We start from the raw sequence: 15,044 nt of genomic DNA on the forward strand, positions 1-15,044 counted from the left end.
CAATATATGGTTCGTAATAATAATTTTAATTAGACCCTTTCCAAAATTTATTATTCAAAGAGAAGCTTAACTCTCCGATACCGGTGTACCTCCCCCTATTAAAAAGAAATGTGACAATGGTAAGTTTACAGACCAAGCAGAATGTACATGACAATATCGAGATGATGTAAAATTTCCCTGTAACTTACATTACTTTGTAAAAGTATAATGTAAAATTCACAAAGAGTGTAACCATTTGACCATCTCTGTAATCGCAGGATGAAGTTCAATTTTAGCTTAAAACCTTCAGTTTGAATTATCATTAAGATCATACTGGTTATCCGTGTATCTCATGAAGATATCAGATTTATGATGCTATCTGCAAAGAGTGACATTGTTACTCTATTAATGAATACATCGTACTAATAAAGAATGAACTTTGATCTGACTGCGGTTCCAAGGTATTTCTCTCGGGTGGGGACGGTATATCCTTTGATTGGTCCTAAAGACACATTGTGACCCTGGTAAAAACACTTCTGTAAGTGGCTCTAGAGGATTGGATAGATTTCTGGCAGAATTTTGCCAGCAACAAAGGGCAAGGATATTCTGCGGTAATTACCACACTGGTATCAGTCCCCTTTTTAAATATGGTCACTATTAGTGCATCTCTGAGATACGGACACATGGTTTCCGAGTCCCGGATTGTGAAGTGATCTTCTTTGCTAGACAAATGCAAGAGAAGTCTAGGGAACACAATTGCAACCTATGTAGGGCATTCATATATCCTGTAAAGGTCTTTTACTCGATTAATAGAGATGTTGTCTGGAAAATCTTATCGCTAATTGGCTGTCCTCCAAAATTCATTAATATCCTTCGACTCCTACATGACAACATGTATCGTACCATTCTTACGAATAATGGACCTGGAGAGCATTATGAGATATCTACTGTTGTAAAGCAAGGATGTGTAATTGCTTCCAAACTATCCTCAATTGTTGTTGGAACCATACTTTACCTTGTTAAGGGTGAACTACCACAAAGCATATAAATAGAGCACAGGTTTGAAGGAGGTTTATTCAACCTTAGCAGACTGCATGCCAAGACCATTTAACAATATTATTGGTTTTAAATCCTACTATATACTCTTATGGTTTTTGTAGACGCTGAGCTGCCGGAGTTTTGACCAGCAGGAATTCCTTAAAGTACCAATAAATCTACTAACAAGAGACCGGCGTATTTGAGCATATCGGATACCACTCGATTGAGCCAGGATCGTAGAGGCGCGCGGCTGTGAGCTTGCATCCGGGAGATAGTAGGTTCGAATCCCACTATCGGCAGCCCTGAAGATGGTTTTCCGTGGTTTCCCATTTTCACACCAGGCAAATGCTGGGGTTGTACCTTAATTAAGGCCACGGCCGCTTCCTTCCAACTCCTAGGCCTTTCCTATCCCATCGTCGCCATAAGACCTATCTGTGTCGGTGCGACGTAAAGCCCCTAGCAAAAAAAAAGAGCCAGGATCGAACCTGCCAACATGAAGTCAGATGGCCAGTGCTATACAATCTGAGCTATTCAGCCTCGCTCCATATTTTATACATTTCAACCAATGACAGTGGCATTATGCACGATGCCAGACCGTGCAGACCACAGGCCACCACGTGGGCTAATAATAATATCAACATACAGTGTAAATCTCTTTCCTGCACTGACGATGAATAAGCGGAAGCACGATTGACTACGTTTTAAGCTTACCCCATGACGCAGCAGCTCTGAAGGGCCTTGGTCTACAAAGCGACCACTGCTCAGCCCGAGAGACTGTAGATTACGAGGTATCGTGTGGTTGGCACGACTAATTGTCTCGGCCACTATTCTGGGCTTTTCAGACCGGGGCCGCTATCTCACCATCAGATACCTCCTCAATTGCTATCACGCCCGCTGAGTGGACCTCGAACCAGCCCTCAGATCCAGGTAAAAATCTCTAACCCCGAGCCTCGGATCAAGAGGCAAACACGCTACCCCTGCACACGGGGCAGGCACAATCATGACATTATGAAACTCCGCTATGCTGATGACAATGTCGTTCTGGCCAGCTCAGAATAAAATCTACAGACCACCCTAAATGCTTTCACAAAAGCATACAGGAGCATCGGTCTAAGTCTCAACATCCAAAAGACACAGATATTGCATCAGTCTGCACCCAAAGCCAATTCTCATGCTCTTACCTTCACAGTCCACGACGTGATCTTGCAGAACATCCAGCTCTTTGGTTATTTTGGTAGTCACATTTCACCAAATGCTAACATAGATGTTGAAATTAAATATCGCGTGAAATGTGCTAGTGCAGCATTCGGTCTTCTACAACAAAGGGTCTTTGATAAAAATAACATCAGTACTCAGACAAAACTTCATGTGTAATACCAACACTCCTTTATGGGTGTGAAACGTGGACCGCTCACAGGTGGCACATAAAATTCCTGGAGAAATATCATCAGGGCTGTCTGAGGAGGATCCTTAAGTTCACTTGGCAAAATCACCGAACTAACATCAATATCTTGGAAGAAGCCTGTACCAACAGCATTAAGGCTATGATCATGAAACATAAACTTCGTTGGACAGGCCATGTCATACGTATGCTTGATTTTCACCTCCCGAATCAAATTATGTTTGTTCAACTGAAGAGTTGCAGTCGACCGCAGGATGGACAACAAAAAGGTTCAGGGACCTAATTCAGACATGAAGAATTGCCACATCAACACCACTAACTGGGAAACAAAAGAAGCTAACCACCTGGAAAGGCGTTGTCTTACCGAGCTCGATAGCTGCAGTCGCTTAAGTGCGACCAGTATCCAGTATTCGGGAGATAGTAGGTTCTAACCCTACCGTGGCAGCCCTGAAGATGGTTTTCCGTGCTTTCCCATTTTCACACCAGGCGAATGCTGGGGCTGTACCTTAATTAAGGCCACGTCCGCTTCCTTCCCAGTCCTAAACCTTCCCTGTCCCATCGTCGCCATAAGACCTATCTGTGTGGGTGCGACGTAAAGCCAATAGCAAAAAGAAAAAAAAAGGCGTCGTCTTATCCACGAAGATCCTAAGAACTTCGAGCAACAACGCCGGAGATTTGCAACTGAGAAGCGAATTCCTCGGGAAGAGGGGGCGTTCCTCAGGTTGAATAACCATCAACAACTGGATCTCAATGCTGGCGACGTTTGTCACCACTGTGGAAGAATTTATGGCTCGAGGATTGGCTTCTACAGTCAACTAAGAACTCATAGACTCACTTTTTAGGAAGGCAATCATACTCGTCAGCTAGTGATAGCCTATCATAACATTTCTAATTATATCATTAGTTCATTATTTACCGAGCTCGATACCTACAGTTGCTTAAGTTCTGCCATTATCCAGTATTCGGGAGATAGTGGGTTCGTGCCCCACTGTCGGCAGCCCTGAAGATGGATTTCCGTTGTTTCCCATTTTCACACCAGAGAAATGCTGGAGCTGTAAATTAAGGTCATGTACACTTCCTTACCACTCCTAGCACATTCCTGTCCTATTATCGAAATAAGGCCTATCTGCGTCGGTGCGACGTAAAGCAACTTGCAAAATAAAAAAAAAGTTTATTATTATGATTCCATTAACCTTTATTTATTAAATACAATGGTGTGAGTATTTTTAACACTTACAGAGAGCTTATTTACGAGGAACAATTGAACTGCCAGTTACAATGTCTCCATTATTTTAATGAACGGTAATAGTAATCGGCATTCTAGTTTATCCATTTTACTAGCTGATGTACCCGCGCTTCGCTACGGGATTCTCAGAAAGACTGACCTTGTAGTTTTCCTAACTGAAGTAAACAAAGGCCATTACAAAAACGTCAGTAGGAAAGTAGCGATGTTATAATAATAATAATAATAATAATAATAATAATAATAATAATAATAATAATAATAATAATAATAATAATAATAATAATAATAATAATTTCAAGTGGCTATTTCTAGCCGGGTGCAGCCCTTGTAAGGCAGACCCTCCGAAGAGAGTGGGCGGCATCTGCCATGTGTAGGTAACTGCGTGTTGTTGTGGTGGAGGATAGTGTTACGTGTGGTCTGTGAGTTGCAGGGATGTTGGGGACAGCACGAACACCCAGTCCCCGAGCCAAGGGAATTAACCATTTAAGGTTAAAATCTCCGACCCGGCCGGGAATCGAACCCGGGACCTCTGGACCAAAGACCAGCACGCTATCCATTTTCGTATAAAATACTCGATCAAATGAAAAACCGCACATTTTCTCACTTTTAAGGAACAGTACTACGGTGCCGATCTAACAGTCCAAAGTTCCAGAGCTGGAATGACCAGGCCAAAGACATCCGTCATCACTCCTCTGCCATAATTCTCTTAAATATGCAAACTGCTCATTCCAATCAGTGCCTCAGAGTACGGATTGAACAGCTCGAATGCTATGATGAACCAGTGTGTTATGTACCAGTAGTATCAGAAAATTTATGAACCAGAGGAATAGCATGCCAAAGAAGAAAGTTATCCAACTCCCCAGCTACTTCCCGCTAATATTCAGGCAGGCTGTTACACTCGGTACGACCGGGCGAGTTGGCCGTGTGGTTAGGGGCGCGCAGCTGTGAGCTTACATCCGGTGGATTCGAACCCCACTGTCGGCAACCCTGAAGAAGGTATTCCGTGGCCTCCCATTTTCACACCAGGCAAATGCTAGGGCTGTATCTTAATTAAGGTCAAGGCCGCTTCCTTCACACTCCTTGCCCTTTCCTATCCCATTGTCGCCATAAGAACTATCTGTGTCGGTGCAACGTAAGGCAATTTTCATCCTAACTATCGTAGATGTGTGGCAACAGAAGACACAAAGCCCACCACAACAAACAATGGTCAATGTAAAGTTATTGTTGATCAATGCTACGCGCTTTCAATATTGTAGGCCTTCACATTTAGTTTTCTTCCGACTCTGAAATACCACTCTTATCATAGTCTGTACGATAAAATTGAATAAAACATAAATGGTCGGAAATTGTATTCTCTATAACTTTTGTTATGTAGTACTTTTCGATAGGACCAATAACATAGGTATTTAAAAATTAAATTTTAGGCGTCTTCCCCTAAACTACAATTTCATACAGGGCGCATAAAACTGTTTATAGTTTAGACTGTAGTTTCTTATTCACCGACTCTATATACCAACTTTCATTAAATTCTGTTAACCCATTTTCTCGTGGCTCGGCGTTGGTATGGACTTGGCAACAAAAATACAAATTCATGAATATCTGTGCTATCAAAGCCGGTGCGGCAACAACGTATGACATAAATGATCGGAAATTTAATTCTATATAACTTTAGTTATGTACTATTTGTCGATAGGACCACTAACAATATAAATATTTGACGATTAGATTTTAGGCCTTCCCCTAAACTACCATTTCACTCAGCGCGAGTAAAATGATTTATAGCCTAGATTGTAGGGCCTCATCCCCCGACTTCACATACCGATTTTCATTAAATTCTCTTCAGCCGTTTCCTTGTGATGCGTGTACAGACAGACAGACAGACAGACAGACAGACAGACAGACAGACAGAAATTACGGAAAAGTAAAAAGTGCATTTCCTTGTTGCTGTGGACATGACCGATACAGAAATATAATTCTTTTCAAATTCTGAGCAATGTACAGACAAAACTCTTATTTTATATATATAGATTTATTTGTCTTCAGTAGTGGCTAAGTTAGGACTCATGGTCCTCTCTTACACTTAACCACTGTTATAGCTTATTTGTATTTACTCCTTACATTCTTCTTTCTTTCTTAAACTGTTTGCACTCGAGGGTTGTTTTTTCCCTCGGACTCAGCTAGGAATCCCACATCTACCGCCTCAAGGGCAGCGTCTTGGAGCGTGAGACATTGGGTCGGGTGATACAACTGGGAGAACGACCTACTCCGTACATTTGGATTAAATTTTAAGTTTTCTCAGCATTTATTACTCTAAAAACTACAGTAAAATGTGATTATACAATATGCAGGAAAGCTTTGCTTCGTAATTTACAGGTGTGTAAGATGGTTTGTTTGTCCAACCGTTTCCCATTTCTCTGTTGGGTCGGGTATGAGGTGAGATGAAACTGTCGTGGCGGGTTTTGATGACCGGATGCCCTTCCTGACGTCAACCTCATAAGAGGAATTAATGAGATGAAATGAATGACGTGATATATGATACCAAGTGGAAGGGTGAGACGCGGTGCCGGTATGCAGCCTACTCCTGTCGAATAGCACCAAGGGGTCTGCTGAAGGCTTAACGTCTCCATCCGACGAACGAATCACCATCAACAGCGTCATATGCCGTCACTCCATATGAGCACTACGGAGAGGTTTGGAATTTAATCCAGGGTTTTGGCACGCAATCTAGTGATTAGAAATTGTGTACCACTACCTCCCCTACCCTGCCAGTCAACATTATGATGGTGAAAACTTTTTCGACCAACGGAACTCGAATCGGCTAACCACGGTGTCAGACCGTTTAGACTTCAACGCCTTAACGATAATGGCCACCAGGCGGGTTTGTTATATGGAACAAATACAACGTCCGTCTCTGTGGTGTAGTGGTTAGTGTGATTAGCTGCCACCCCCGGAGGTCCGGGTTCAATTCCCGGCTCTGCCATGAAATTTGAAAAGTGGTACAAGGGCTGGAACGGGGTCCACTCAGCCTCGGGAGGTCAACTGAGTAGAGGTGGGTTCGATTCCCCCTTCAGCCATCCTGAAAGTGGTTTTCCGTGGTTTCCCACTTTTCATCCAGGAAAATGCCAGGATGGTACCTAACTTAAGGCTACGGCCGCTTCCTTCCCTCTTCCTTGTCTATCCCTTCCAATCATCCCATCCTCCCGCAAGTCCCCTGTTCAGCATAGCAGGTGAGGCCGCCTGGGCGAGGTCCTGGTCATCCTCCCCAGTTGTATCCCCCGACCCAGAGTCTGAAGCTCCAGGACACTGCCCCTGAGGCGGTAGAGGTGGGATCCCTCGCTGAGTCCGAGGGAAAAGCCAACCCAGGAAGGTAAGCAGATTAAGAAGAAGGAGAAGGCAAATACAAATATTGTGATCACAGGGACCACAGGTATGCAGTGATTAATTTTGACGCTACGCGCGCTTAAACATCCCAGTTCTACTGCCAACCTCTCAAGTGTTCGCGCGTAAACGTGACACACTGTTTGCTTTCGATTTACATTTTAGCTGTACGCAGTGAATATGGACAAACACACAGTATCTTAGGGCAGATGTTCGAAATATCTACCTCCAACTTGGCGGAACAATTCACATGACGCAGCAATGATTCTTGTATTATTTGGAAAATTGCCGGCATTCTACAGCTATTTATCTGCCTCTCTGGATCAGTGGTAGAGGTAGTCGGATTTTAATGTTGGAAACATATCTTAGCAGACTCACCCATACTACGAAAAACGTAAAATTTAGCAATTTTCTGAAATGTGTCGAAAGTTGAAGAGATAAAGGGCCCGGAAAGGTGAGTCTTGGATAGCTCTATTAATGTAAAAAATAAAATTTTAAAATCCCCCCCCCCCCGGTCTAAATGCAGTTCCGAGAAAACAGCCTAAAATCGCTTGTTTCTTTACTTGTTTTATTTTTTATTCAAATCCTAGCCAAATTAACTTATTTACACAATTCTTTCTGTAATGTGTTCCTTGGTTCAATACCCTCAGGTGCTTTTTGATTTTTGAAGAATGTCCACACCGAATGTAGTTATAAGAGCTTAAGTGAAACTCTGTATTGACTCACATTAGCACTCGTACTGGTGCTAATCTAATCGACCAGATAATGATGACTAAGAAAAGGATTGTAATTTTTAGGAATAAAAAAGTTCTCGTAATTAATTTTTTTTATTTTTACTTAACATTCATAGCTCATATCCCTAGAATGGTTTCACCATTGAGTTGCTTGCCTCAAGGGCTAGAACTGTGGATTTTTGAAGGGCGGACAAGATCCCACTGGGCACTCTGTTAGACGATGTGTATAACCGATCTCTGGTGACACATTTGGTGTTTACCCGACAAACTTCATTGAAACTCAGCCATAGATGTCCAAGAGAGTTTCAGTTTACTCTGCCATCTAGTGGGCCTAGAGTAAAATGGAACGTCGAAATTGACGAGCATGCAGACAGATGGCGTCAAATTAAAATGCTGGCGCTTGGTACGGTAGCTGAAGCCATACAATTATTATTTGTTTTTCCCGGCGCTTCTCCGACACGATGTTCAGGAGTAGCGACGGAAGGACACAAGGAAGGCAGGAGGAAGGTCATGCGGACAGCGACTAAACAACACGTGTGATTCGTTAACGATCGGGTGTCTGGAAGGGCAGCAGCGGAAACTAATCTGAAGATAATATTTTGACATTTAAGGCTGGTTTACACGGGAAGAGTAGCGAGGCGAGTAGAGTAGATAATAGAGTAGCTACCTCTACTCTACCATTGTCTGGTAGAGTTGACACTCGTATCGTTCATACGGGAGTATAGTAATAGCACCATGTCAAGGCTAGTGAAGCGTTACAAGAAGAAGCAAATGAGGAAAGACGGGAATGTGTGAGAGGCTGGATTAGTAGGAAAGATACACTCGGGGTATCAGCACTAATTCTGAGAGAACTTGCGACAGAGGAGAAAGGAGAATACAGAAAGTTCCATTTTTACTCCTTGCATTCTCTAACATTGTCCTAAACCACTTAAGAGTGGGAGTGTAAATGTCTGCTGCATCACCTCCAGACTTTTTGGATTTACGAATTTTCATCATTTACCGGTGGTAGATACATCGTATTTTTTATTTTCTCTTTCAGTTCCATTACACCAAAACCCTCTTTACCCATTTTCCTAACCAAGTCCTCTTCCGCCGCCCGCCTCATATTCTCGTTTCTTGAAATAATTCTGTTTATGTTCCATAAGTATTTTCACGGCAAAGTTCTACAAATATGCATGTTTCTTCTTCGTTCCATTTCATACTGCGCCAAACAAACGTACAGATGCTAAATTTACTCCACTCCACGGAATGCCACAGGGAAATTACGTAGTCAAGTAACGCGCTTACTGAAAAATTGAACGTCCTCGGCCTTCTCTGTCAGCTCTGGGAGCTCGGTTCCGCTGGAGGGGGGAGGAGTGTAGTAGAGTTACTTTACCACAGCGGAAACCTACTCTACTCTACTGCCTACTAGCTACTCCACTCTACCTGCCAATATCCCAGTTGTTTATATGATGCTAGTAGCTCTACTATCTACTCTACCCTTCTCGCTACTCTACCCGTGTAAACCAGCCTTTATGGCTGGGAGTCATCCGAAAACTTGTCTAACATGACGCGACAAAATGTGCGATGGAAGTGTAACCATGGCAACCGTGCAGGCAGTGATGTAAGGTATGGACGGATGGTCAAACAATGTTACCTAGCAACCGCGCAGGCTATGTCTTATGCCTGGTTGCTATCTGAAATTAGCAGCCGTTGATGGATGGCCATGACCGGGAGACATATTGATGATCATTTTATTTTCACAAAGGGAAAAGTGGTTTCTTTTTAAGAATACTTTTTCAAGAAAATCTAGTAGCGTACAAAACTTTCAAACAAACGGAAAGGAAACCGACGCCAAGGAATGCAGATCGTTATACTACTTCTCAGGGGGAATAAGAGCTAGTAATGGTGGTGGTTATTACTATATTAAAGGGAAGTAAAACAAGATAACTATCCACCCTTAACTCTAATTAAATGAGAAAAAGAATATTAGTTTCGATATTTTAAATAATTATTAAAGTCTTGGGAAAAGGAAGAAAACGGACACTACGGGATTAGAAAATACTGTATAGGTCTCACAATCTTACTCAGGGGATGTCTCATAGGAAAGGCGAAAGGAAACAAATGGTAAAAAAGTAACTTCGCAGGAAGCCTTGCGGACCCATCCACCCACCAAGCGACCACTAATCCACCTACGAACTCATCAAATAACCAAGGCACCCCGTAACGTTGAGAGCTCCTGGGGAAACATCTCTAGGATTACGTGGGTGTATTGCATGCTCTCACCTACAAAACGGAGGAGGAATTTGATAACAGTAGCGCCCTTGAATTAAGAACTCCCAGTGGTGCTATCAAAAGTCCAAGAACTGTAATGATCTCTGTGATTGACACCTGCACCTCTTGTTGAATTACAAGATACGACCTAACTGTTTCAATTATCAACGCCTGATATCAATACCACGTTTTTTGTGTGAGATAAAGGAAATCATTGGGTATATAAACTCCGTCAGTCAATGACAAACTCAACAGTCAGTAATACAACCTGAACATCACCATGAAAGGTAGGTGCCTTTTACACTTTTCTACACTTGTGAACCTCATTGGAACAAAGTTATTCCTTATCGTACAATAGACGCTCTTTCTTAGACAGTCAGTGACTCAGGAGGATTGCTGTTGAGAAAAATATTTCTTCAGAGTTGTGTGCAAGGTTTAATACCTAAGAAACAATTATCTGATGTCTTCGATATTCCGGTACAAGTTAATCAACATATAGGAGACTTATTACGTAAGCATCGAGGATTTGCCCACAATTTACTTCTTACTCTTGGATGAAAATATTTATGGGGATATATCAGTAATAGCTAAGGACTGAAAATAATTCAAGTAAAATAATTACAGTCCTTAACGACAACATAATACACAAACTATAGGACTTTCAGAAAAAAAATCGCGATGAACATCTAAAAGCATCCAGCAATGCATTCCTCCGATGCAAGAAAGGTACATTCAGAATCAGTTTGAGAAAAAGCACATAGGTAACTATTAAAAACCCATAAGTGTATTCATTTCTTGATAAAATACGAGTATATGGCATTCATCTCCGTAGGAGTCCGACTCGTTGGCTGAACGGTCAGCGTACTGGCCTTCGGTTCAGAGGGTCCCGGGTTCGATTCCCGGCCGGGTCGGGGATTTTAATCTTAATTGGTTAATTCCAATGGCACGGGAGCTGGGTGTATGTGTTGTCTTCATCATCATTTCATCCTCATCACGACGCGCAGGTCACCTACGGGTGTCAAATAGAAAGACCTGCACCTGGCGAGCCGAACCCGTCCTGGGATATCCCGGCACTAAAAGCCATACGACATTTCATTTCATTTCATCTCCGTAGGGATAGGATTATTTCAAAAGCTCCTTTGCCTCCATCGCCACTGAGAAACAATATTGATTGTCATTTTAAAATAGACGTGTTACTGAAATAAATTAGTAGCCGATCACGAAGTATATTAAAATATAAGTCAAATGTTAGATAATGGTGAATTCACTCACGTAATATTCAGTTTTAATTATTGATTACAAGCACTCGAAAAACGGCACAGTCCATTAACACTAATAAACCTTAGTAGGTATTGTATAATGGAGTACATTGAAATAGTTAATGTCTTCTGAAATGTCAGTAAATTATTTATCGATTCCTCACCCCATTATATGCTTTCAATTATAATCTAACAGTCTATAATCTGTTTGCTAATTTGCCTCCATCATTATGTAAATATCCAACGGATTTCCGTCGCACATGTAGGATTTATCAAGCAATAAGAACGCTATTGCTAGAGCAATTAGTATAGAAATGTCCGGCTCTATGGCTAAATGATTAGCATTCTGGCCTTTGCTCACAGGGGTCCTCGGTTCGATTTCAGGCAGGGTCGGGAATTTTAACCATCATTGGTTAATTTCGCTGGCGCGGGGGCTGGGTGTATGTGTCGTCTTCATCATCATTTCATCCTCATCACCACGCGCAGGTCGCCTACGGGAGTCAAATTGAAAGACCTGTACTTAGCGAGCAGAGCAGGTCATCGGACAGTCCCGGCACTAAAAACCATACACCATTTCATTTCAGTACAGGAATCCTAATTTCATAGAGTATAATACGCCTTAAATTTAACAAGGAAACAACTAAAAAAAAAACCACTTCTCCCTTTGCGAAAATCAAATGACCACAAATATGCCTCTCGGTCATGTCCAACGAGCCATACGATATAGCCTGCACGGTTGCTATATAACAATGTCTGGCTATCCATTCATACCTTACATCACAGCCTGCACAGTTTCTACTTCCGTTACGCACATTTACGGACTATCCCCAGCCATAAGACATATTTATGTCAAAAACAACTCACAGATTAGCATGTACGTATCGGAGTGGAATAACACATATTTTTATTTTCCCTCAGGTCTTCTCGTAGTGTGTGTGTTGGTAGCACTGGCCTACGTGCAGTCCGCTCCTGTGGACACTGCGGAACAACAGCCAGCTCAAGTTGCTGAAGATGTAAAAGATGTCGACGATTCTGCAACCGTCGAGGACGCTCAAGAAGTAGGCAAGCATCATCACCATGATCACCACTCGGATCATCACCATCACGACCATGACTGGGACCACCACAACCATCATGATGACCATAATAACGACCATCACCACAATGATGGTGACAATGAAAACCACCAGCCTGATCCATCCAACTTGTGCGCAGCCGCTAGAGCTGACAGGTGGCACTTGCCCTACCCTAAGGACACACACAAGTTCGTCAAGTGTGACCTGACCACAGGGAAAGGTACTGTCTTCACCTGTCCATCAGGTCTCGTCTTCAACCCCGCCATCCAAGTGTGTGCTTATGCTTAACCTGTGAGAAACCTCATCATATTAAAAACATGCACTGTTGTAAATGTATGTGACCCGTATCTATCTGCTTTGGAATAAAATATAATTAAACACAAAGTGAATTTCTCTTTCCTTCCAGTTTTATTTGATAGGTGTTGTTAATTATAGGTGAAAAACCCTGTTCACCTCCATACAGCTAGCACCATAAATGATTAATTGTTAATACGGAGGTTTGTCCAACTCCTTGGCTGAATAGCGAGCATAACGGACTTCGGTTCAGAGGGCTAAGGGTTCGATTACTTTAACTGCATATGACACATTCCTCTAGGTTCGGATACTGGATGTTAGTGTTCGTCTCATTATACATCTATTTAACTTAACGGAAGAATAATCATCATCAAGTTGGGAAAAAGGGCCAGGAAGATGAAGATGAATATGACTGAGATTGGCCCAGTTGTACAAAGACATCTGACTCGAGATCAATTTAGAATCTAGTCCTGAAAATGAACTGAGAATACGACTTCGTCGCGTTGTACAAAACTGAACTCGGTTTACACATGTGCAGTTCAAGTGTAATCGGAGTTCAGAAAAGTGGACGTTGCAACACCGCAAAACAAATAAAACACGAAATAGCTTTGCCCTTTGGATAATACTTAAACGGTGAGATTGACCTGGCTGTGAATGTCAACAAACTAAATACGAAATCGCTTTGCCCCTTGGATAATACTTACACGGTGAATTGAGCTGGTCGCGACTGTTGAAAAATGAAATACGAAGTTGTTTTCCCACGTGATTGTCGATATTTTGTGATCTCACGAAGTAAGCATGTTTAGTAAACTTGAAAATTAATTAATTATTGAAGTAATATTATAAAACTAAATAATAACAGCGTGTTTGTCCTGCAGTAGGCTGTTGTTTATATGGTATTCACATAACCTCACTTCTGAAAAGAAATATCCAGCGATCTTCAGCAATACTATTTAACTACTAGCGTTCGAGGTAATTTTAACTCACCTCGATGTTATTAAGGTATTCTTAAGCGGATAAGATACAAGGAAATATTTTTCAAGGCTTCAGGTCTATAGTTCCATGTTTAATATGAATGATAATGGTCTAGGTTCAAGGAGATTTGTCAGTCAAATCTGAACTTAGATCAAGAAAAGGTGATCTAGGATTAGCGTTTGTACAACGGAAAGTCAAAGTTCAACATGACTGGCGGCCATTTTTCCTCGTTAAATTCAGATCAAATGTTTTATACAACCGGGCCATTGTGCGTTATTATATAGGGATAATATTGACACAACGTTAAAACCACCTTTATAGCCACAAAGAAAATATCCCAGCAGTTACGCTCGGTTGAAGACCCTCGGGCCCATTCGTTAGTGCTTAGGTGCACTGTCTTCCCTATTCGTACAGGCAGGATTATACACTCATTACCAAACGCAGCCTAGACACTAGGCTGAAAGAACATAACCATCATTGTTGCCTCATATACCTTGAAATACCTGGAGTGGCAGCGCAAGCTCGGTCTTTCCTCGGGCACACATTTACAGAGTCCAATTCTCTGTCCCATTGGCGAGTTCCTAGTTGTTCTCCAGAGTATTCGCACCCTGATATTCTTTTGATGACTCCCTATAACTCGATGCTCCTTTGTTTCCAAGATTGTCAGTCTCGATACCAACGTTTGACGAAACATCTTTTAGGGGCACTTGACTGATCTGAAGAGACTTGCCTCGTGGTGACATTCGCTTGGTCTAAATCGTCAGGGGTGCATAATAAAGAGGCCCCCGTCACACTTGAGTGGGAGTGGGAGTGACAATGTAATGTTTATTGCTTTGCATTTGGTAATCACATCTATTTGTGTTCAATCATGGCAGTGAATGTTATTGGTTTTAAATCCTACTAATTACTGGTATGATTTTGGAGACACTAAGCTGCCGGAATTTTGTCCAGCAGGAATTCTTTAACGTACCAAGAAATCTACTAACACGAGGCTGGCTTGCTCTACAATCTCAGGTATTCAGCCTGGCTCAAATAAATTTCAGCCAATGACAGTGGATGTTCATGCGAGTTGTATGAAAGATGTCGCACGATTTATGTAGTAGGTTATGAATGAAAGTATATTCCTGGGAGCGTATTGGTGGTAACGTCTCATTGGTAATGAACATTTCACTCTCCTACAAGTATTACGAGGTAAAATTTGTGTTATTCACTTTTCGAAATAATGAACGTTTTGCTGATGGGCTGTTAGTTACATTTCTGTATATTTATACCGATTTGAGGAAATCACGGCTCTGTTTACATCCTTCCCAAATCATGCTCGTTTCACGCACAAAGAAGCTTGCGAGGTAATGAAACTGCTTCAGAAAGAAAGAAGAGGCAACATATTACCAGAGTTTGTTGAGCGAGACG

The 15,044-nt window shown here is 42.0% G+C and overlaps 1 protein-coding gene across 1 annotated transcript; it reads left to right on the forward strand.

Moving 5' to 3' along the window:
• Positions 1-10,216: 10,216 nt before the first annotated feature.
• LOC137500926 (trigger factor-like) lies at positions 10,217-12,749 on the forward strand. Its single transcript, XM_068227667.1, has 2 exons — positions 10,217-10,317; positions 12,208-12,749. Exons 1-2 carry the CDS (start codon positions 10,311-10,313, stop codon positions 12,651-12,653), a joined length of 453 nt encoding a protein of 150 aa, XP_068083768.1. The 5' UTR covers positions 10,217-10,310; the 3' UTR covers positions 12,654-12,749.
• The last annotated feature ends 2,295 nt before the right edge of the window (positions 12,750-15,044 follow it).

This window comes from Anabrus simplex, chromosome 1 (assembly GCF_040414725.1).
Source record: "Anabrus simplex isolate iqAnaSimp1 chromosome 1, ASM4041472v1, whole genome shotgun sequence".
Classification (NCBI taxonomy): domain Eukaryota; kingdom Metazoa; phylum Arthropoda; class Insecta; order Orthoptera; family Tettigoniidae; genus Anabrus; species Anabrus simplex.